Source organism: Callorhinus ursinus, unplaced genomic scaffold (assembly GCF_003265705.2).
Source record: "Callorhinus ursinus isolate GAN/ISIS: 27379988/994484 unplaced genomic scaffold, GSC_fseal_2.0 scaffold1, whole genome shotgun sequence".
In the NCBI taxonomy this organism is placed as follows: Eukaryota; Metazoa; Chordata; class Mammalia; order Carnivora; family Otariidae; genus Callorhinus; species Callorhinus ursinus.
The window spans coordinates 101,108,223-101,131,505 of record NW_027397063.1 but is presented as its reverse complement, the minus strand read 5'-3'; the positions used below and the strand labels follow the sequence as shown (position 1 = coordinate 101,131,505).

General features: G+C 36.2%; 1 protein-coding gene across 21 annotated transcripts in view; it reads left to right on the top strand.

Moving 5' to 3' along the window:
- The window catches only part of MBNL1 (muscleblind like splicing regulator 1), a 205,738-nt gene that overhangs the window by 82,251 nt on the left and 100,204 nt on the right, over positions 1–23,283 (top strand). For 3 of the 21 annotated variants that reach the window (XM_025880267.2, XM_025880258.2, XM_025880275.2), the window contains exon 2: positions 7,252–7,371. The exons of 13 other annotated variants lie outside the window; for them this stretch is intronic. In XM_025880267.2, the coding sequence (XP_025736052.1) occupies positions 7,366–7,371 (6 nt within the window). In that variant the 5' untranslated portion in view covers positions 7,252–7,365. Of the gene's footprint in view, positions 1–7,251; positions 7,372–10,400; positions 10,957–23,283 lie in introns of all 21 variants that reach the window. 5 more of the 21 variants (XM_073898499.1, XM_073898509.1, XM_025880291.2 and 2 more) reach the window with 3 other exon arrangements.

The following is a 23,283-nucleotide window of genomic DNA, read 5'->3' as shown; positions in this document are numbered from 1 at the left end:
TATTAGAAAGGTGGGGAAAATGCATTAGTTTTATTTATCAATTTCAGAATCAGACATTATTTTTTTAATTTTTTTAATCAGACATCATATATTTTTTCTTAATATAAGACCTAAGTATAGTTACAGCTTCATTCAAAGTACTCTAACAAATTTTGATAAAATTTCCTTTGGGGAGGGTCCCTGGGTGGCTCAGTTGGTTAAGCGACTGCCTTCGGCTCAGGTCATGATCCTGGAGTCCCAGGATCGAGTCCTGCATCGGGCTCCCTGCTGAGCAGGGAGTCTGCTTCTCCCTCTGACCCTCCCCCCTCTCATGTGCTCTCTCTCTCTCTCTCTCATTCTCTCTCTCAAATAAATAAATAAAATCTTTAAAAAAAAATTTCCTTTGGGGATATTCTTTGAATGATTTCTCCTAATCCTCTTTTTTTTTGATTAATGCATTTTGAGAATATTACTTCCCATGGTGCCAGGAAGTATCTTGTCCTTCCTTTTTTATTTACCATAATATACCCCTATATGATTGAATTTATTCACTTAGAAGATATTTATTGAGCATCTTTTTTGGGGGAGTGGGAAGAGGTAAGCACTGTGCTAGTTGCTGGGGACATGGACATGAGCCCTGCCTTTTTCAAGAATATATAGTTTGGATTTGTTTTCTACATAAAATGTGATGTAATTTAAAAAAATGTATATGAATCTGGTTTGGGTTACTATAACATTTGATGTCCTATATGATAAATATTAACCAAGAATGTTTTAGCTGACTTTAGAGTCCCTGGCCCTAGAGTCTGAAATAGGGACAATAAAGAGGCTTGAAATTTAAGTTATTTGTGCTGACCCAAAGAAAAATGTTATACCCACATATAGGGCATTATATGTGACAAACAAGGAAGTTTTAGTTTTTGTCATTTGAAAAAGTAAGAAGAGGAAATAATGGGGATTCCCCCAAGACTAAAAGTAAATAGGAAGAGCTTATGCTATTTTAACTTAAGCAAATATTTGAACTTTATTTGCCTTTTATTTTCAGAAAGTGAGGGTGATATTTTAGGGATATCTTTATCTCCTATAATTAAAGTATATTTTTTCAGGATTTTTAAAGGTGTTCTTGGATTTTAGAAAAATGTACAGTTTCTAAAACCTTGTGAGCATCTTCTTGTATGAATAGCCAGTGTAAATAGGACTAGTAAGATACTGCTTTCCCTGTGGGATTCTATGACTATGAGAAAATGAATATAATATTGAATTTGCCAAAAAATGGACTATGTAAATCTTATGATTAACATTTTGTTAAGTATGCAATATTATGTCATAAATTTTAGGTATATTTAAATAACCATTGTAATTCTAAAACTCAGATATTTTCTCTTAGGATAGAAACTCTACTCTTTACTCATGTTCAGATAGTATATAGCTATATAGCTGTTACGATCACTTAAAATTAGGGTAGAAGTCAGATTCTTGGCATATAATTAAAATAATTTTTTGCAGTTGAAAATCAGAAAGATGAAAAACTTTACATTCTGCTTGTAAGTCTATGCTAACATGTTTTATGATGTTATGGAGAAGTCCTGGAAAGCAAGAGAATTTTATATTTTTAAGAAAATTTAAAAAGAAGTGGCATTATGTTGCTTTGCTAACACTTATCAGGAAATTTGAAAGGAGACAAAAAGCTGAGGCCTTTAATTGTGGTGTCTGGTAATGGGGGATTAGACTGAATTTAACTTTGACGATCAACAAATGGACATTTATATTATGTCAGTTGAAAGAATAGTTGCATTTTTGGCTTGAGGAGATAGCTTAATCTGAATACCACAGAAGTTGACAAAAAAGCTTGCTAATATATAAATATTGACTGTTTTAATCTCTTGAAAACGGAAGGCTAGCATCAAGGATACAGTAGTAAAATTCTGAAAGGAGTCGTTGAAAAGTAAATGTTACGCAACATGAAAAGAATACCAGGGGAAAAACTGACAGAGTAGAATAACAGGAAGATTAGTCATTTCTGGAAGGGGAAAAAAAAAAAGGTGGAGAGAGGGGGAAGAAATATTTTAAACAGGAATGTAGAACTGGAAGTGCCTGTGCTAAGAGACAGACAGGAGCTAATTTAGGAGTGAAACTGGGTCTAAAAAAGGAATAATACTGGTTGCATTTAATTATACAATATAAAGTTCATATTCACAACAAACAAAAATAAAAATGGGGAAATTTTCTATTTGACATTGAAAGAACCCTGTAAAAATTAAAGAATGTTTACTCCTTAGCCGAGTTGACTTGGCTTAGGTCAGCCAGCAGTGTCAAGCGTGCGTAAAGAAAATGTATTTCTTTTAAAACAAACTAATGTTCTACTATTTTCGGGTGTTGGATAAAGTAAAAGCCTTCTGGGCATTTTAAAATATGTATGCTATTTGATTTGAAATAATTTTCCGTTTATATTTTCTTATCTGACAACTGAAGGAGTAGCAGTCTCCAAATAGTTTAAGAATTATTTCTATAAATCCTTAAAAATATAAATTGCAACTCTCTGTGTATCTTAAAAAATATGTATAACAATCCCTATAACAGAAAACAAGAAAGTAACCAATGCAAGGTGTGTGTGTGTGTGTGTGTGTGTGTGTGTGTAATCCCACTAGTCCCTAGTTTCTACCCAAGGTATTAGGGGCATTTTGATTTTGCTGGACAGATTTTCCAACCTCTCTGAATGTTCTCATCTGTCAAATGGGAACAGTAATATACTTGCCTCAAAGTTGTGCAATGAGGATTAACTGAACTAGTAGATGTAGCCATATCCCTGACATGGAGGTGGTATTTGTGCTTTTTAATTCATAATCTTGAACCCAGACATGGAACAGAGGCTTGTATGATGCATTTCCAACTAACACATGGGAAGATGGATGGTTGCAGTAGAAGACCTTACTCATGCCTTGACAACTTAAACTGTTGTTTAATAGTTTACATATGTATCCATACTTGACAAATACAAAAGATTACTTCTCTCGTCATTGCTTAGTAACTCCAGTAAGCAATAAATTACGTGAAATGTATTAAAATAAAGTAGATATCTCTAGTGTTATATAAGCATGGTATCATGACAAAACCCACTTATTCTTCTATCAGGAAAAAAAATACTGGTATTATTTAAATGCAGAAAATGGCTTATGTATATTGAAATAAAGATAACAAATCAATTCAATTTAGAGACCCAAGACTTATATTACTTGATGTAACTATATACGTAATATATCATTCTGTATCATTGGATTAATAGAAATGTGATATATATGATCTGGTAAGCATTTCCTGTTGATTTTATTGGCAAATTGCAATTCTTTCATGGTTCATGTGCACATAACTTGCTGAGATAAATTCTAACTCCAGCACAAAATTTGGTGTTACATGAACACTAAATACTACTAAAAAAATCTTTCTCTTTTCTCCTCTCCTCCTCTCTTTCTCTCTGCCCTTACCCACACAAACACAGGCACTTTCCACACACAAACGCGCGCGCACGCACACACACACACACACACACACACACAATCTCTGTGCTTAACTGCATAGGAAATGTTTATTTTCCAGACTACAGAAAACAAACGTTATCTCGAACACTGAAAGTCCTTCCTTTTCCTGGTTTGGAAACACTAAGTCATACTGAGTTCCTTGTAGATTTTCTTTAGCTAGCATGTAGGTTTATTTAAAGCATAAAGTTGTGAGGTCAAAATGACTCAGGAATTTATAATGCACAGTTAGAGCTTTTCACTTTTAGGTCACCAGTTTATACTTGACTGACTTGGTATTAGTTAAGGATTGGTAATAATGCGTTGTTTAGTTTCAGAAGAATTGGGTAGCTCACTGAAACCTTACCTGTTTTGATCTAAGTATGACCCAGAGTTGGTGCTTATTAATGTATTTCTTTCCAGATAAAGCCAAGTTCAAGGAAGTAAATAAAAGAGAGTATACCCAGTAAGAGCTGATGAATAAGAAGCAGCTAATGTATTCATCTACAACTATGACTTGTGTTGTTTGAGATCTTTCTGAAAGTAAAGTCTTAAAATGACCCAAACTTGTATTTCTACAGTTTTAATTGCACTGTCATTAACATCAGCAAGAAATAATAATTGTAGCTGTAGTAGATAACTTGAACAATATACAACTTGAACAGTCAGAAAAAATATATATCCAAATATATATATGTTTGGAGATATATATATGTATAATCATATATATATATATATAATAATTGTAGCTGCGGTAGGTAACTTGAACAGTATATAACTTTAACAGTCAGAAAAAAATATATATGTATATTCAGATGACTGCATAAATGAGGCCTGATCTTCCTAGCATATCACTTAGTAGGGCCAAGGTCATAGAAATAATTTGTTATGATCTATCTTATGTAAAAGCCTATGAGGTTACTTTGTTTTTTCTCACCCAAAAGATGTCAGAATGTGTTTTTTAAAGAACTTTTGAATAACTTTTGTGTTAATTTAGTGTTAACATCGAAGACAGATAAATTTAAATCTTGTTGTCAGCCAAAGAGTGAATCAAGCTTATGTGGGTACAATGTATAATGCCACCACTCAAGGAATTCTGCAGAGAAGATAATTGTCTAGAAATTGGGTAAAGAATTGTCATCTTCCTTCTTTGGAAACTCTTGATTTTAAAAATAATCGAGAGTAAATAGGCTCGAATGCATCACCTCAAGCTGGTGCCACATGGGCACCTAAATTTCTTCTTGCTAAATGCCACCAAATGGCTGCATTTCTTATAGCTTGTGGCTAAATTCTGAGAGGGTAGATGCCTTCACCATAACTATATTTTCTCTCTGAAGTTTTCATGGTTTCTTGGGCTAATTTATATTAGGTTAAAGCCAAAAGAGCTGAAGCTAGCCAAACTTAGTCCAGAGAGTTAGGCTTGCTGCCAAATTAAAGAGATAGGTCTCAGTATTCTTCGTTGGTTTCTCAGTCTTACCTTTGTGACCGTAAGTGCTTGATTTGAGCTGAGGTGACCCAGGTGGCTTTGTGTCCTCAAGCGCTAATTCAAAGAAGGTCATTTCAGCTGCTGAATATTCAAGGAGGTATCCTGGTCCAGGGTTGCTTCAGCCCATACTTCAAGGGATGATCCTCAGATTTCTGCAGCTTCCTCTAATCTCATAATTATTGTCTTGGTCCTGCACATAATTAAATGTATAATTAAATGATGGGAATGAAATAGAAGTATGGCTGCCAACAGTGGTAATCCCCCAAACAGGATGACCAGTACTGTGCTGATAATAATGTTACCACCCTGTTAGTGCTTCTGAAGATATGATATACTTGAAAAAAAATGTGGATACTGAAATTGTCCTTGACTTTTTTTAAAACCTGAGAATCATATGAAACGTGTAATTCCTTGTTAGTAAACATCATTAAGAGAAATGGATGTAGACTTGTATATCATATAAATGGATGTACTTTATGCATATTAAGTTTTTGAAAAAAGACAGGAATAGCAGATCCTCTGCCCAGCAGGGTTCCGGCCAGACCTGGCATTTCTTACTCCCTTTCTTTAAGTGTAAAACGCCATCAGCTTTCAAGAGGCAGTGAAGGATAGGTGTAGGCATAAAACCACAACTTTAGGAGCTGCCTTCCCGGGATCCAAAGTTCACTACACTCGCTCCTTAGTAGCTGTATGACCTTTGGCAACTCCCTTGACGCTCTAGGCCTCCGATTCCTCTGATGTACCCTGCGAAATGGGAGCCTGTCTGCCTTGTTGGGGTGTTGTGAACCTTATAATACATGCGTGTCAAGAACTTACGGAATTTTCGTGGTACATAATATGTACCGTATACGTGTTAGCCATCATTAAATCTTAATTTTATGCAAACACTTTCTAATGTCTATCTTGTTAAAGGTATACATGCAATACACAAAGCAATGAAAACCAAAACGAATGTGGCAGTTTTAGCAAAATGTTTAAGACCTCCACTTCTGAACTGGACAACCTGGGTCTGTGTCAGTTGCGAGCTCTGTGACTTTTAAACGTGTGATGGAACCTGACGGAACCTCAGTATCCTCATTTGCGAAATGAGGCAGTAATAATATATGATCTGTAGTTGCTGTGAAGATTAAATGGGATCACACGTTTAAAGCACTAAGAACAATGCCTGGCAACTTCGTGAGCATTCAATAAGTGTTAATGATTGTTCCTGTTATTACTTTGATGATGAAGTGAACATGAAAAGTATTAATATACAAGAAACATTATATACTAGGATTCTGTGTATGTAGGGTTTCCATTTTGCTAATGAGAATTGGTATTCTCTACTATGCAGGGAACAATGTTTCTGTGTTCTGGTATTTATAACTCTATACGGTTATGCTCTAATAAGTGAATAGTATTTATATAAATAGTATTACACTTATCCTTGGTTGAGCTATTGAAAGTTTTTTTGAGCTATTGATATTTTTAAAAGTCTCTAGATACTGTCTATATCTATAGGATTTTAGCTGTGGATCAATCAGTTAAGTAAAGGAAATGCTTTGTTAATGATGTTACCTGCCTGCCTCTGTTGCGCAGCCATATTCTAGCCACTCATCAAGTTGAACAGTACTGGAAGTAAAACCAACTCATCAATAACATCAAAATGGGAATAAAATATAATAGCAAAGAAGTCATTGTTTCTTCTGTAAAATAAAGATCATAAGACCTGATATTTCCCCATCTGTTGGGAGTGTTGTAAAGATTATGAAAACAGTGTTTGCAAAAAGTGACTCTATGCCAGGAAGGCAGATAGAGCATTAGGAAAGAGGTGACCAGTATTGCATGATGGCATTTATTTTATATGGTAACATCCTTTCTTTCATTAACAGGAAATTTTAGGGCAATCCACTTGCTTATTAGAAGCGAGGAGGGCGAATGAACTCCTAAAAGGATTCGTCAAGGCTTCCTTATAATAAACTAAACCTTTAAGAACATGTTTTCCATAGAATTAGAAACTTAAAATTTCCTAGTAAGAGTATATTTATCACCTTGTTTGGGGAGCAGATTTTAAGCGTGATCACAGGAAAACACCTGTTTTGACACTTTGGGAAAGGTGCAAACATACGGGCAAACTCTGTCTAGGTGTAGAGTAAACAAGAGTGCTTTGGCTAGCATCCTGCAAGGAGTTGGGTCTAAACGGTCTGCTCCAGCTTCTGCTGCTGCCGCTGCTGCTAATACTGCTGGGAAGGAAAAGGGGCTGACCTGGCACATCCTTTACTCTTGGTGCTACAGCAGTCACTCAGGAAATGTTGTTTAAAGGGAACCTTCTGGATCCTTTTCATGGCACCATGGCAAGAAGAAGCTGTATCTTATCTATTGAAGATAAAGCATGGAGTTGGCTAATGGATGCTGGTGAGTGAATAAGGCATATGGGGAGCCAGTTCACAAAGGTATCTTTTGGGAAAGGGCTGATCTCCCAAGGACTGACACGGCGCCCATTGGAAAATGGCCTCTGATTATCTGAACATCAGAATGTTGTTTTAGAGGGGAGTCCTAGTTTTCACACTTGTGACCTGATCTGTGATCTTATATATATATATATATATATATATATATATATCTTCCATAAATGAAGTTCCTATGTATTCCCAGCTTTACTACTTGAAGATACTAATCCTGAAGTTTGTTAAATACCTCAGTATATGGAACAAAGTTTCCATTGTAATTTCCACTACATAATTTTTACTCTTGTTTTTCATATGACCCACACTGATCTAAAAAAAATATGACTTTTTAGTATATGAAAGCAGTTTTTCCTCCTTTCAATTCTAAATGAGCACCTCCTTTTTAAAACAGCAATAGAGTATAGAATTTTAACTTAAGAAACTATTTAGTATGCATAGTTCTTGCCAGGAATATTCTTTTCAATTTAAGATAATTATGTAAGCAAATTAGTAAGATACTGGATATATTAGATAGTTGCACAGGATGGGTCTTTGACATTGCTGATAGATTTATGTACCAATACAAGGTAGTTTCCTTGAGCAAGTTTCTCTGTCAGTAAAATGAATAATTCGAATGAGCTATCTCAGTTTTTCTCACTCTAAAATTTTATTTTCCCATTTTGACAAAGCCTGCCGTATGACTTAAAATACATATATATCTCTTTCCTCTTATAATTTAGAACACACACGAATATATACCAATTAATAGTTCACCCGTGTCTTTCATTTAAATTGGAAGATATAGACATAATAAGTTTGGCATAAAGGTATAGACCAAATTTTCCTAGATTATGTTTAATAGGTATTGCATAAAAAAGGTAGACAATTAAGTTTAGGAATTCATGGTAGCATTATAAATGCTCTGACAAGCCATGCAGGAAGATAACTGTTTAACTTTTAAGAAATTTATTTGACCACAACGCCCTCTCCTCCCATCCCTGTACACATACATACGCGCGCGCGCGCGCATACACACACACACACACACACACACACACACACACACACACTTTTTGAGGAGTGCCTTTTCTTATGTGGTATATCAGCCAGTGAATAGTTATTGAGCACCTGCTATGTTTCCAGGCTGATTAAGTACAGGGTTACGATTGTTTGTACATTTGTAAAAAATTTCTCCCCTTGTGATGCTTAACAACAGGGAAACACAAATTTAGATTATCTGGTCTTATTACTTTACTAGGATACTTCAGTAGCGATAGAATGTATATTTTTAAACAGCCAGTAAGGATTTTTCTGTTTCCACTGAAAATAATCCTGACATACCATAAACTCAAAAAACTCTATAAATGCCTCGATGCTGCTACGTCGCATTTGGTGACACTTAATCACTTTTTGAGTACTATCTTCCATATTTTTTTGTTTGTTTTAGTTTTTGTTGGTTCGATTGTTGAAACTGATGTTCATGAGTGGGATTGACAGCATAGGTCAGAAAAACAAACTGTAATTGGATTTTTATATTTTATTCAATAAAGTCAGAGTATTAATTTTTTTCAAGTCCATTTCCATTTGGTTTCTACCAAAGGGGCTCACGCAGTCTTTCCTTATCCAAACCTATCATATTGAAATGATTGTGTTTTAAAATACTAAGTTTCAGTTCAAACCAACATCTAAACTTTAGGTACTGTTTATACAAGAAAAGTATTTTTAAAGGGAAATTCAGATTCATCACCCCCTTCCCTTATCAATTCTCAGTTCTCTCAAATTGAAAGTACTAGCTACCTGTGCAGTACTTACTATTATGTAGTATAAGGGCTATTTCATTTTATAAAAGTGGTGGACCCTTAGTGACTTAGGGGACATAAGTAAATTTGCCCAACAAGAACTGCTTTGATTGTGCATGTTATTAACTGTATATCTGTATCACTGTATCTGTATGGTAAGGGATGGAAATCAACCTTTCCTAACACAAGCTGATTTCAGCTTTTTGATACCAAGTAAAAGATTATTATTAATATTTTGGGTAACTTGGATTTAAAAACATATGTAAGCAAATACCTTGAAGTCAAGAATTGCACACATAGAGCTGCCATCAACTGGCAGATTTTCTTCTCATTTAATTCTGAAACAAGCATAAGACAGTACCCATGGTTAATTTGTGTCTAGTCTTGAAAAAAAAGATAGTTCCCAAGTAAGGCTGATTCTTTTTATTTTGGCACATATTAGGAATTATTAAAGTTCTGTCAGAGTTTATATTTCCTTTCTGACTTGATTTTCTCCTGATCCTTAAAAGCAAAATTGCCTTAGGGTCTGTCTTTTCTACCTGTTGGATATTTAATATTCAGTGGGCCCCTCCAGATGAGTTCCTGAGGCCTTGTGAGTCACTGAAGAGCTGTGAACAGTGGTTAACAAACTAGAAGGAGCTCTCTGGACAACAGAGTATTACGAAGTCCAGTTTCAGGAGAGTCTTAGTGAGAGGTTTATCTGAGGGTGCATTTAACACCTAGTATGTTGGTCACATTTTCCTGTCTTCCTCCTCTTTTCTTCTTCCATTTACTTCTCTGTCGTCCTGTTCTAATTTCTGAATGCTCTTTGTCCAATTGCTTCTTTTTCTTCATATTCTTTTTCTCTTATCTCATTGAATTCCTCAGTCTTCCTAATCTGATCAGAATACAAAGTGATGTATTTGATAAAGCATTTGTTGTTCTTATTTAAAAAGCAGTTTTCATGATTTCTCAAGTTAAAAATCAGCTCAGTTTAAAACTTCTGTTACATTTTCTCCTCCAATAATGGACAACTTTGCCTTTTAATTTCTGCTGCCTTGTGGATTAGCGCCCTGTGGTTTGATATATTTGTAAATTTCCTTATCTTAATATGAATGTGATAATGACGGGACTTAGGCATTTTTATGTCACCTGTTAGATTTTTAAGCTCAAATACAGTAGGCATACTATAATATGTCTTCCTTACTTTTCTTTCTAGAACTAGAGCTCCATATCCCCCCCGCCAACCGTGTTTTTGGCTCTCTTATGGGATGCTAGAATGGCCTGTCTCCATGTATTTCGTTGCATTTCGCCATTGCTTCTTGTGTTCTGTCGGGGAATTTTGGTGATTCTTTTCAAGCGCTACCTGAGCTCTGTGCTAGTTGTTCCATTCCCCCAGGGTCTCGTGCTGTGTGGTCATGTCTCCACTTGCTCCGCCCTGTCCATTGACAGAGCCTGGGTTCCCTGATGGCTGCCTCTATACCCTTGTGAGGGCAGGAATATTCCTCCCCCTGCTGCTACGATTGAGCCCATGCTGGGTACCACGTTGCCCTCTACACTTGCTTTCAGTTGTTAAGGCTTCCCAAGCTTTGGCTGTGGCTCAGTGATCCTGCTGTCAAAACCCTGAAGCTTTTCTGGCCTCGACACTCAGTGGTAGCAGCAGGTGTTGGGATTTCTCCAAGCCCCTAAGACCCTGGGAGCACGAGAATGGCCGTTTGACATAGACCTCAGGACTTTTCAAAGCACCAAGAAACATCTGCGGAAGACGTGTAAAGGTAAGACTCTGATTTTTCCAGGAAGCTGTTCTAGAACTAGAAACCTATAGCCGTGGATTTAATGTGGACTAAAAAGCTGAAGAATGTCCTTGGGGAACTCTGTGCTTGATGACAAAGCCAGCATATGAGTCTTAGATTGGGTAACTACTTATTAAAACACCTCTTATAGGAGTTCGGTATGATGTTACCATTTCTAACCAATTTTATTTATATTAAACTTGGCATTGAATAGATTTTTAAAAATATTTTTTTCCATTCTTTGGATTGGAATCTATGAAGCAGTTTTCTCTTTCACAATCTGCATTGTGTATCCAGTAAGAGAAATCTCGAGAATGAAAACAGTTAAAACAGCCAAAAATAAAACAGGAGTTATTTATGTTTCCAAAAGCCTGTATTTTATTTACCTGTTAATGTTCAAAACCAGAAACATTCAATTATTATACCCTCAAATTCTTTAAACTCAAATTTCTAAAGCCATAATTAATTCAAAAGGAATAGGAAGAGGGTGCCTGGGTGGCTCAGATGGTTAAGCGTCTACCTTCGGCTCAGGTCATGATCCCAAGGTCCTGGGATCGAGTCCCGCATCAGGCTCCCTGCTCCTTGGGAGCCTGCTTCTCCCTCTGCTTCTCTCTCTCTTTCCCTCCCTCATGAATAAATAAATAAAATACTTAAAAAAAAAAAAGAATTCAAAAGGAATAGGAAGAGCTGCTCAGATGGTGGTAGTGCAAGGGTACGTTATTGTCCTTTGTCAAAAATCACTGCTTAGCATTCAAAATGTAGCACTCGATTTTCTTTTAGGGCTTTATTTCTGGTTTTTTAAAAGGGAATTATTCCCTGCCCCTAATTTTTTGGGAAAAAAAAAATCACTCCATATGGGTGTAAATAACCTGGATGAAGGGTGTGGGGGTGGGTGGGAGAGAGAGATCAGCAGCATCTTGGAGTGAACAACACAAATCATCTCTTCAGCATTATTTATAACCCTTTATTCTTTACCCTGCCTCCATTCATAAGCATTAATCTGGGAAGGGAGGTTAAGGCAGCTCTTCTAGTGTGAGATCCTCAGTGGCCTTACTCTCCATTCATGTCTTCTTTTTTCTCCTTTGTTTTCTTTTCCATATGGACTCAATCTGTTAATTGATTCCCTGTAGTTGGAATCCAGACTATTAGCTGTCATGCTGAAACTCCTTCATTTCAATAACTAAATATGTAACTGAGGTTTTAAAAATGAAAAAAGAACAGTGTTTACTAATAGCTGTACAAAAGGAACAATCAGACTTTTTGATAGTGCTTATTTAGGATGCTTATTTTTAAAACTCAAAGATGTGCGACAAAGTATTTTATTTACACTTGAAAATATCCCGATTTTATTTCCTCTAGACCTCAAAAGTATAAGTAAATGGAATGTTTTGAAGGCTTTCTACTGTGTTAAATTAGGTAATTGATTTCATATGTAAAAACAGAAAAAGAAAACTGTAATGCTTTAATTCTTAACATTTATAATGAGTTTATGGTTTTTGAAAATGCAAGGCACAGTCTCAAGCCAGGAGTTTGCATTATTCTCAGGTTGACTTATGAAGTGCATTTCCCTTTTTTCTGTTTATTTAGAATTCTTATATTCCTCTAGGACAAGAATTGAAACAATATATATAATTGTCATATTACATAATATACTATGTTGTACATTATTTATCATGTTAATCATATACTTAACATAATTAAATATTAAGATAGAGTGATTGATGTTATTATAGGCATTTACAGAATTATTTTGAAACTTTAAAATTACTTAAAATATCTTTAACAGAACATAATGAATTAGTGGTATCTAATGTAAGGGACATGTTTAATGTAAGAGACAAAGTAACTTCACATAAGCTGAACTCAGTACAGCAATATTTAGACTTTAGTGATTTCTTTTCTTAGGACATACAAAAAAGGTACATGATTTAAAATATTGGTGCCATGGAGCTCTCAGCCACTACCTGAATAGAAAAAATCTATTGAATAAATAAATGATCCTTTTGCAGATAAGGAAACAGAGGACTGCTAATTCGCAGTTTTTAAGCCCAGAGCCAAGACCAGAATGCAAATCACTGAATTCTAATCCCACGCACTTGCCTCTACGCAATGCTGTTTGCTAAAGTTGCGGTCCCTTCGAGCTTCCGTCCTGCTACTGTCTGCAGGGCAGTGAATAGATTCTAGGAATTAAAGTGATTTTCTGCAGTATCAAATGTGTCTGATCATGGCTGATAAACATGGGCTCACTTCTGCAATGTAGCCTGATTGAGGCCTTTAGAATTGCCCTTTTATTTCTGCCTTGTTTAGTGTGGCTTTCCTTATCTGAGGATTTTGAAAAGTACAGTGGAAGAATCATTAAAATATTTTTGTTTGAAGGGAGTATTGAACTTCCGGCATGCCATTTATTTCAGTTTATCCCATGCGTTTGAAGGTTTCTGAAAATTTAAATTCTTAAAATTGAAAAGATTAGATCTTTGTGTATATATAGGCAGTTCATTTTCTGTTTCTAAGCAAAAAAATTTAATTGATTTCCATTGTTTCCAAAGTTGAAAAATCCCTCAGCTTGCATCTTTAAAGATGTCTGTTTATTTGTGATATCATGAAAGTGGAAAGAGTGCACATTCTCGGTGCTACAATTAGAATATGTATGTGAAATTATTTGATATATTTATTAATTAGTGCTTTCTGGCTGTCTGACTTAGAGTTATTACTTCAAAATCCAAATTCTCTTTGACTTAAATGATGATGGGTATCCAGTCAATAGAGCCATTCCCAGGCTCCTTTAATGTGATTTTTTGGGAGGTATAATTGTAATCCAGTCCCCTTGAATGATGCCCAAGTTGGACTCAAGACCCAATATGGACCTAAGAGAAAAACTAAGAATGTTAACTCTGAATGCTCTTTTTTAGGAAGTTCAATTTGAAAAATAGCAGGAGTACTTTTGGGATAGGAATTTATAACACTTATTTCAGAAAAAATTATGAAGTACTTGTTCACTGAAAGTCTTAGCAGTCCTAGGCTAGTTCTCAAAATAAGATTCTTAATCCCCATCGTAATGATCCCTGAGTATTTATTTCTGCCATCACTCAACTCATAAGACTGGTACCTCTCAGTTCACACTGTTTACTCTTTCCCATGTATTCCTATCCTTTCTTGGAGAGAATGAGAACTGTCTGGACTGGTGGACAATGAGCAGAGGTTCTAATTAGTTGTAACCCCTGGCCATGAGTGCTAGTTCCCAAATTCAGTCCTAACATTTTCATGGCATAGTGCCATCAAGATGCTTCTGCCTGAGCCTCTTTTCAGCTCAGTCTTGGACTACTGTTCACTCACTGGCTCTTTGACCTTAGAAAGAAAGGCTACTTACTCTCTCAGTTGTAGTCTGACACGCTCTAAAATATGAAGATTATCATCTCCTTGTCAGGGTTTTTATGAAGATTTGATTTAATTTAATGAGACCGTGTATGCCAAGCACTTAGTGCATAAGGCTAGCATATAGAAAATAGCCAATAAATTGTTGATGATATTATATGATTTTCCCAAGGTCACACAACTAGAAAGTGATTGAGTCAGAATTCAGACCCAAGTCTGTCTGACAGGAAAACCAAATGAGACAGGAACACATATACGATTTCCATATGCAACAGCAAGAAGGGGAACCATGAAGCAAAAACTCATGCTGTCTCTGAACTCTGACTCTTCTCATATGGACTCATACCTTTTATGATGCATAAATCATAATGTCATGTATGCTGATGGGGAAAGGAGCATAGTTCAGTGGTTTAGAGACAACTCTAGAGGTAAAGCTTCCAAGGATTGGAATTTCAGCCCTGCCACATGCAAACAGTGCGTTATTAGGTAAATTACATACATACCCCTTTACAGTTCTTCATCTGTATATGAAGCTGATAATAGTATCTATTGAATTATATTATTGTGGACAGTAAATGATAGAAATTAAAGGGCACCTCCGATAAGTGACTTTTATTAATAATTGATAGAGATGTAAATATTTATTTAAAAATAAAGTATGTTCACAGAATGAAATGCGTGGTTGGTGAAAATCAGAACCCATACAGTGTTAGATATGGATAGGATCTTGGTGATTAGATGTCATTCCTTTCTCCGAGAATCTGTACACTTCCCTGTCAGAGACATTTTACCTTAGTGCCAGGCCAGTGGAGAAAGGGGGAAAAGGCAGTGAAGATCAGAACTGACCCAAATATGGAGTGGTGGTACCATCCAGGAGGTAGGTGAACTTCTCTCAATCTGGGTTGATGTCAAGGACTGGCGTCAGTGTCACCAGATGTTGAGAATAGTCCCGGTTACGCAGATGGTAGGATTATCATTCTTGTATTCTTTCTTTTTTGAAGCAGAACCCAGACCAGCAGCTGGGGCTCTATTTCTGGGAAGAGTGAGTTAACCTGGGCTAAGTCGAGTGTCAAGGGTTAGCCTTGAATGCTAGTCAGACCAGGGACTTTCCTTCCTAGATTCTCAACTTTTCTGAAGTCAGAGACGTTCATGCTACTTGTTTGCAGTGTTTTACGTAGAGTCTGGGAAACATTGGGCACTTGATGCATGCTTGATAATTAAGTAAAAGAAGAACTGATCTAAGGATATCACGGCCACCAAAGGGATTGGAAAGCAGGGCTGCCCTGCAGGAAGTGTAGGGCGCCTGGGGCTCCCTCAGGGACGGGGGGAAGGGTTAAGGCAGATCCTGGTGGTGGACCAGGGAGCTGAATGTACCTAGTCTTTGTAATGACTGTCAGTGTAGCCTGATTAATGAATGTAGGAATAAAGTATTCCAAATTTTTAAAACTTTTCAAGAGTTTAGAGAAAAGAATTTAAAAAATCAGAATCTATTAGAATCATGTACATTGGCTTTTCAAAGAGTTAAAAGTGGTATTTCTAGCTTTAAAACTCAATTTTGGTGCCAGAAACTTGAGGAAAAATGTATCTGTAAATACATCTTTGTTATATATATATATATCTCCTTACATAAAGAAATCATGAAAATATGGTTTTAAATATGTAATATTGTGATGTTGTAATTTGTAATACATGGACATAAAATGAAGAGTTTATGCAGATGTTGTGGGACGTCACAGTGTAATTCTAGAATTCGAAATATTTGTGGGGGACTATTTGTAAAACGTTGAGGCTTTTTAATTACAAACTTTGTTCCTCTTTTGATGTATATTTCCCAAAATAAGAAGAGGAAAGCATCTTTCCATCAAAGTCTGTATTAAAAACATGAAACACACTAAAAAGAAGAAAATTAACTATGCTTAGTGTTAAACCTAACCATTTTTGTTGATACCTAAGTTGCCATAAAGGTGTTTTTAGGTATTCCGGTTATTTAGCATAGCATGTGGCAGACACATTAGCTCCTTGCCGTCAAGGCCAGGATATTGTGTGCTGGCACCTGAAGGACAGTTGTTTAGAAAACTTCAACTGAGAGTTAAAAATCACACCAAATGTTTCTGCGAACATTTGTGTCTCCTTAATTTGAAAAAGACCATATGCTACAGTAGTGCTTCTATAATATTAAGATAGTGTGGAACTTTCCCTAGTACCTCTAGAGCAAACTCTTAAATCACGTGTTAAGTCATTGCACATTTAAAAATTTTTGCTTTGCAAAATATCCATTAATGTGAAGGTAAACAAAACATTGAGTTCAAAGTGGCAAAATCACCACCAACAGATATACCTTATATTGTAGAGAGTGGGGTCTTTCTGTGTTTTTCCTTTCCAGTGTGACCGTAAACTTGGCCCCTTCCTCTAGTTTTCCCTCTCTTCCCACTCTCTCTCTCTCTCTCCACGTGTATAGAGATGGAAATGCACACACACAGGCTTTTGCTTTTACCATAAAAGATTTACACCAGAACAGCAATTGCATGTTAACTCCCTATGGTCCTTTCTAATCATTTGCTTTTATGGCCTTGTGTCCCTGAATTCTAGAGGGTTGAACATACTGTGTGTGTGTGGAAACACCCCTGTAGTGCTTTTCTTTTCTTTCCTGTTATTTCCTGATGCCTGATTTTAGTTTATCTCGGCCATTCATCTTGTGAGTTTTAATTAGGTAGTAAGTTAGAGATGTTACTGAAGCAGTATGTACTAACTAACAAAAGTTCAACTCCTCGTGAAGTCCTGTACACATGAAATAATCAAGATAACTGAGTACCAGTTTTTCTCCTCCCTAACCTTGCCCAGGATATGTTCTTAGCAGTTTTAATCTGTTGTTTTACCCTTTTAAAAAACATGATGGGAAGTGGTACAAATCATGACAGTGCAGTCTCTCCTCGAGGAGAATTTTGTCATTGGAAATAAAAGGGTCAGCACGAAGAGGGGAAATGCTCTAAGAAAGTGAGCAGTGTTTGGTCATTGTCACCATTCTTGATTTCCTATCTGGAAACCTCTCGTGTACTAATGATCACAATAGTTGTGGTGACACTCTGTCTTAGACCCTACACCAAACACCTAAATAAAATTGCTTTAAGAAAATAAGTCATTTGTATTTACTTTCAGAGTCCAGGATTGAGGGATTGAGCTTATACTTTCTTTTATGTAATTTTCATTTTGAAACTGTGTTGATACATTTGCAAACAAACATTTAATAAACTCCCACATAACAAAGGAGTACCTAACAGTACCATAGTAAGATTACTGTGTGGAAATAGAGCCCTTTAAACAGGACATCTCAACTCAGAGGAAAGTTTGGTTTTAGTTTCATTAGAGAGCCAAGATTGTTTTGTTTTGTTTTTTAAAGATTTTAGTTATTTATTTGACAGAAACACAGTGAGAGAGGGAACACAAGCAGAGGGAGTGGGAGAGGGAGAAGCAGGCTTCCCACCGAGCAGGGAGCCCGATGCCGGTCTCGATCCCAGGACTCCGGAATCATGACCTGAGCCGAAGGTAGACGCTTAATGACCGAGCCACCCAGGCGCCCCCAAAATTGTTTTTTAATGTCTTTAGTGGGTTTAAAGGATTTAGTGGATTGAAAGTAAATTACTTAAAAAATAAAAAATAAAAAATAAAAAATATGAATTGAATTGACACTTTATTTTTATTAACAGAATCTCAAATTGAGTTACAACTGTCCTTTAATTACTTTTAAGTTAAACTTTTCCATTCGAAAGATATTTTAAAGTTAGATTTCAACGTTTAAGGCTTCACATGGGCCATTTTCTACCTGTCACTCAAATCCACTGATTCTTATGGAATTGGGGCCGTTTCTACTTGAGGTTTGTAATGTTTGTGGCACTTGTGATGGAGTTAGGCACTGTATGACAAAGAAGAGTAAAAATCATGTAAGAAGGCTGTGGACAGAGCGCTGGACTTGGACTTAGTGAGTTTCCTGGGACAGTTCCGCATTTAATCACCATGGTCAGAAGCATACCCCTCATTTTGCCTCCCTGGATGTAATGAAATCTAATGGAGATAATGCACAGCACAGCACCTTTTGTAAACCTCTGCTTTATCTTGTTTGTGAAATAATTCATTTATCTGAAAAGCCCTGTAAATCCAAGTTGTAAAAGTAAACTGTGAAAAGTAAGCCTTTTCCAGAATCCTGCCCACTGATGACACACCTGTGTATCACTCTCATGAACACTAAATTGAAAGTATAATTATTGTTTTTATAATATAATTGGTGATATAAATTTTAATCTGTTTGAAAGAAAAGTGGTGTTGGGGGTGGGGGAGAGTCCAGATTCTTCTTTTCCTTCAAGATAAGCCATAAATTGTAAAAGTCAAGGTCATATTTAAAATCTACAATTATGAAATGGATTTCTGTTGCCCCAAAGAATTTTCCAAGAGAGAAAATGCATGTAATGGGAAGAAAGAAAAGGTACAGAAAACAAGCACCTTCCCCTAAGGAGAAAATGTATTTTTAACACTAGAGAATATAGAATTTGCTGTATCAACAAAGTATATTATTTCACCAAAGAGCTGGATAAGCTAGTGTGTATTTATTGAATAAATGAGTGTGTGTTGGTGAAAATTAAAGAGTGAGTGGATGAATGAATGGATAAGTTTAGTAGTAACACATTCTTCTTATTTATTATTTTTAGGGAAAAATAGTTATTTTAAAATACTACAAAAAATTCACTGAAAGAAACTGGGTGAAATTCCTCATTTTCTGCTGTGGAAATAGCCAGTTGTTACAGTAGGATGAGAACTTACTAGGTTATAAGATACTGTTTTTGTAGGTTGAATTACCCTCCATTTATAGAGCTTTGGGGAATCTGTAGATGAGAAAACATAAACCTTAAGCAAAAGGGCAGTTAGTACTATTCTAAAAATAAACATTGATCCATGTAATTACATTCTAAATAAAATAAATAGAAATGAATTAAGAAAATTATAATGGTTTCAAAGAATTTAGTGTATTTTCCATCCCTGTTTTCATTTGGATTTTATGGCAATTGTTATTAAAGGAACACCACACACTACATAGTTTTAAACTTTTAGCCAGCAGTGCAACACCCAAAAGTATATTGGATGTCTTTGCTGTATAAAAAAAGCACTGTGCTTGATACTGTCATGGCAGGTTTTTTAACTGCTGGAGAAAAGGTTTGAGGAAACAGGTTAAATATTAATATGGAAATGACGCTTTTTTGGAAGTCTTGCGACATTATGGAGAGCATAATAAACCTTACCACAGCCTGGGAACAGAAACAGGGGTTGCAGAAATAAACTGAGGTGGGAATTTGAAGAGAAAGGAAGAGCCTTTGCCAACAGTGAAGCAAGCTCTCATCAGCCCAAGTACTGGCTATCATGCCCTCTCATGGGGCTCATTCCCCTGGAATGTATCCCTTGTGCTAAATAGAGTACTTATGTAAACACACACTGTAGACATTTGAAAATACTTGAATAACAGTTCTTCAGGGCTTACCATGTAATTATTGCTAGCTGTTGCATTTATTTATCTTGGTACTAATTTATAGGGCTAGTTTTTGACTTGTGTTACCTACAGTGTCTTGTTTCATAGTTTGGAAAAGTACATAAACAATAAGAAAAGTGCAAACATCAGTGGCTTTCTTGAGTGAGCAGAACAACTGGAAACTTGTTTCTTATTATTTTGTAAGTGAATCGCTTAATGTAACATTATATCTATGGCATGTTAAGAAATGAAAAGATAAAAAAATTAGAAAAAGAAATGAAAAAGAATGGAAACTTGCACTTCTGAATGAACAGCTTATCAAAACACTAGCTTTTGATTTTATCTGAGCTTTCCTGTAGAAAGTTTTTTACTATTGCTACAAAGCCTTGAGGCAATTACTGAACTAGAAAAGCTGAATATCATTTCTGACTAATCTATTAGTCATCCTAATAATAAGAAATTACTTAGTTCCTACTTCATAGTAGTCCATCTTGAACAATAAAATCATATAGCCCACTCAAAGATATTTCAGGAAAATTGGTGTGATGCTTTGAAAAAAATAGTACTTGAAAAGTGTGCACAGTAAATGTTTTGTACTGTGCTACTGTTTTATCCCTCATTTCTCAACAGGAAAGCTAGGAAAGTTAGCTGAGAAGGACCTTGAGGTTTATAGTTTGGGTGATCAGGGATGGGGCTTTGGCGTTTGCCAATGTAAGAAATACAGGTGTTAGAATTGATGTGTTCTCTTTCTTTGGAGAGACAGTAAGCAGGAGTAGATTACTGATTTGGTTGGGTAGTTGAATTTACAGAGAAAGCATCCGAAAGCCACTCTTTTAGCACTGATAGTGCTGTGTCCCAGGTTAGTGCTGTGTTATATTCAGAGAGACAATGGATGGGGAGAAGAAGGGATGTAGAGACAAATCTTGGTGCATCTCTCTCTAATCAGCAGTCAGAAAGGAGAGAAGCCAAAGAAAGTGAGAGGGAACAAGAAAGGCCAAAGAGAAAAGAGGGAAGTAGTTAATGGTGCAGATGCTACAGATAGGACAAGAAATGAAAAAAGGTCACTGACCGGCAGTGAAAAGGACAGCAGTAACCTTTAAGATAGCCCTTTGAGTAGAATTGGAAGGGAGGAGGTAGGAGGTAGACTCCTCAGCTCAAACCAGATTCCAAGAAGATGAGTCACTAGCAAGTTAGAAGATATGTATGAGGACTCAACAAGTTTAGACAACTCTATAAAGAAATTCAGTAACAAGAAGAGAAGTGGGTATCAGCTGGAGAAATCAGCAGAGGAGAAAAAGTTGTTGTAGAAGGCTAGAGGTGTTCCTCCAATGGAAACATGTTTGTTTGTTTGTTTGTTTTCTACTAAAGGAAGGTACAGGAGTCAGTGGAGAAGAAAAGAATGAAGAGTCCTTAAAGTAGGGATAAGAGAGGGCACCATATGTCTGAGACGTTGAGAAGGGGTCAAAAAAAAAAAAATGGGGAAAGAGGCTGACTTAAGGAAGTAAGATGAACCAAACACTTCCTGAGAGTCAGATTGAAGAAGGTGCTCCTCTGTATCTTGAGTTCTATGTTGTTTGCTGTCTGAGTAGCTCACTGCCTTATGTTTACACTTTTTTGTACATTGCTTTTTAAATCCATTAGTTTAACTTCTTACCTTGACTGTTCATTTTGTGAGGGTGGAAACATGTTTTATCCATGTATATACATAAACACTGTTTACTGTGATACCTTTCCATGTGATCCGCTAATATGTTTCAGTAACCCCACAAGCCAGTGCTATCTCAGGGAGAAGGTCTTGTGGCCTGGCCTGTCCATCAAAATAGAAGGCTGAAGACTACAATTAGCTGTCCTTGTGAACTTCAAAAACTGTTTCTAAAACAAATTCTTAATTTCAAATGAATGGGACAGGTTATTATAGCGGAGTTTCTTTTTTCCTGGCTGAGGAAGTTACAACATAACAAAATGTAACTTGGAGCTCAAAAGTGGATACTTCCAAAGCCAGATGAAATTTTTAACCAAACTTTATTGTAGAAATTGGAAACATTTGACTGAAAAACAATTATGAAAAGAAAAAAATTTGCAAAGCAAATGTTTGCCTAAGCTCTGTGTTTATACCACTGTTTATATCAACCAAATAAGATTAGGTTTACGTCTTTAACTTTGGTCTGATCCACACTCTAGGCATAAATCCCTTAATTAGAATTGTTGAATTATGTTTTTTGATTCTTTATTAGCAAAAGTAGTTCTAAGCAGAGCAAAAAATTAAAGATTGTCTCTGCCTCCCATTTAGCAAAAATAGAGTAAATATGTTTCTGTTTATAGTATGTTACTGTTTTATGGTTACTACTAATCCACTTTCTTTACCTTTTACATAAATGATCAATGATCCATTTTTTTTTCTAAGTAGAGCTCCATAGACATAGAGAGATTATGAACTGGTTACCATTCTCATGGTTTTAGACTCAATATTAAACTGAAAGCAAAATATTATATCTGTTTACATTTCTAAATTATGTAAAACTCTAAAGTTTATAATGTAAGCCACTTGATTATAATTCCTCTTGAAAATATTTCATTTTCTTTCTCTTCAAGATAAGTGAAGAAGGAAAAATTGATGGATGAGACAATATATCTAAATGAGTAAAATGTGGTTAATGCCAATTTTCATATATTCATCTTTTTGTATTATCCAAAATCTTTTAAAGCACTGATTGATTGTGACCATCATGCGGTTGCACAAATATCTTATTGTCTCCTGGAAGCATCCAGGAAAGCATGAGAAGGTCCTTTAATTACATTGGGATTTTACTGAAGCGCCATTTTGGCCTGGCCCCCCTCTTCAGAGCTACCTCGAAACACCCTTCAGTTTAGACTCTCCTCTCCAGCCTCCCTGCAGTTTTTTTTTTTAAGATTTTATTTATTTATTTGAGAGAGAGAGAGAGAGAGAAACAGCATGAGAGGGGAGAAGGTCAGAGGGAGAAGCAGGCTCCCCGCTGAGCAGGGAGCCCGATGTGGGACTCGATCCCGGGACTCTGGGATCATGACCTGAGCCGAAGGCAGTCGCTTAACCAACTGAGCCACCCAGGCGCCCCTCCCTGCAGTTTTTTTATACACACATCTCACTGTCTCACATTTGTGCTTTCTCATCTTTCTACCTTCTCATGAAAAATCTTTGGTACCCTTCTTTTCTTAATTAACTACTTACTGTCCTTCTAGACTCAATACCAGTGACAGTTCCTTTGGGGAACCTCCCTTGGTCCTTTTATTCCCGTGTGTGGGAGCTGTCCCCATAGCATCCCACACTGGTTCCTACTGTAACTGTTTACTGATTTGAGTCCTCTGGGATGTAGCAGGACTGTCACCGTTAGCTCTGTGTCTACTGTGGCTGGCACTGTTGTATGAATGCTCTCTACTGTTGCTTGGAT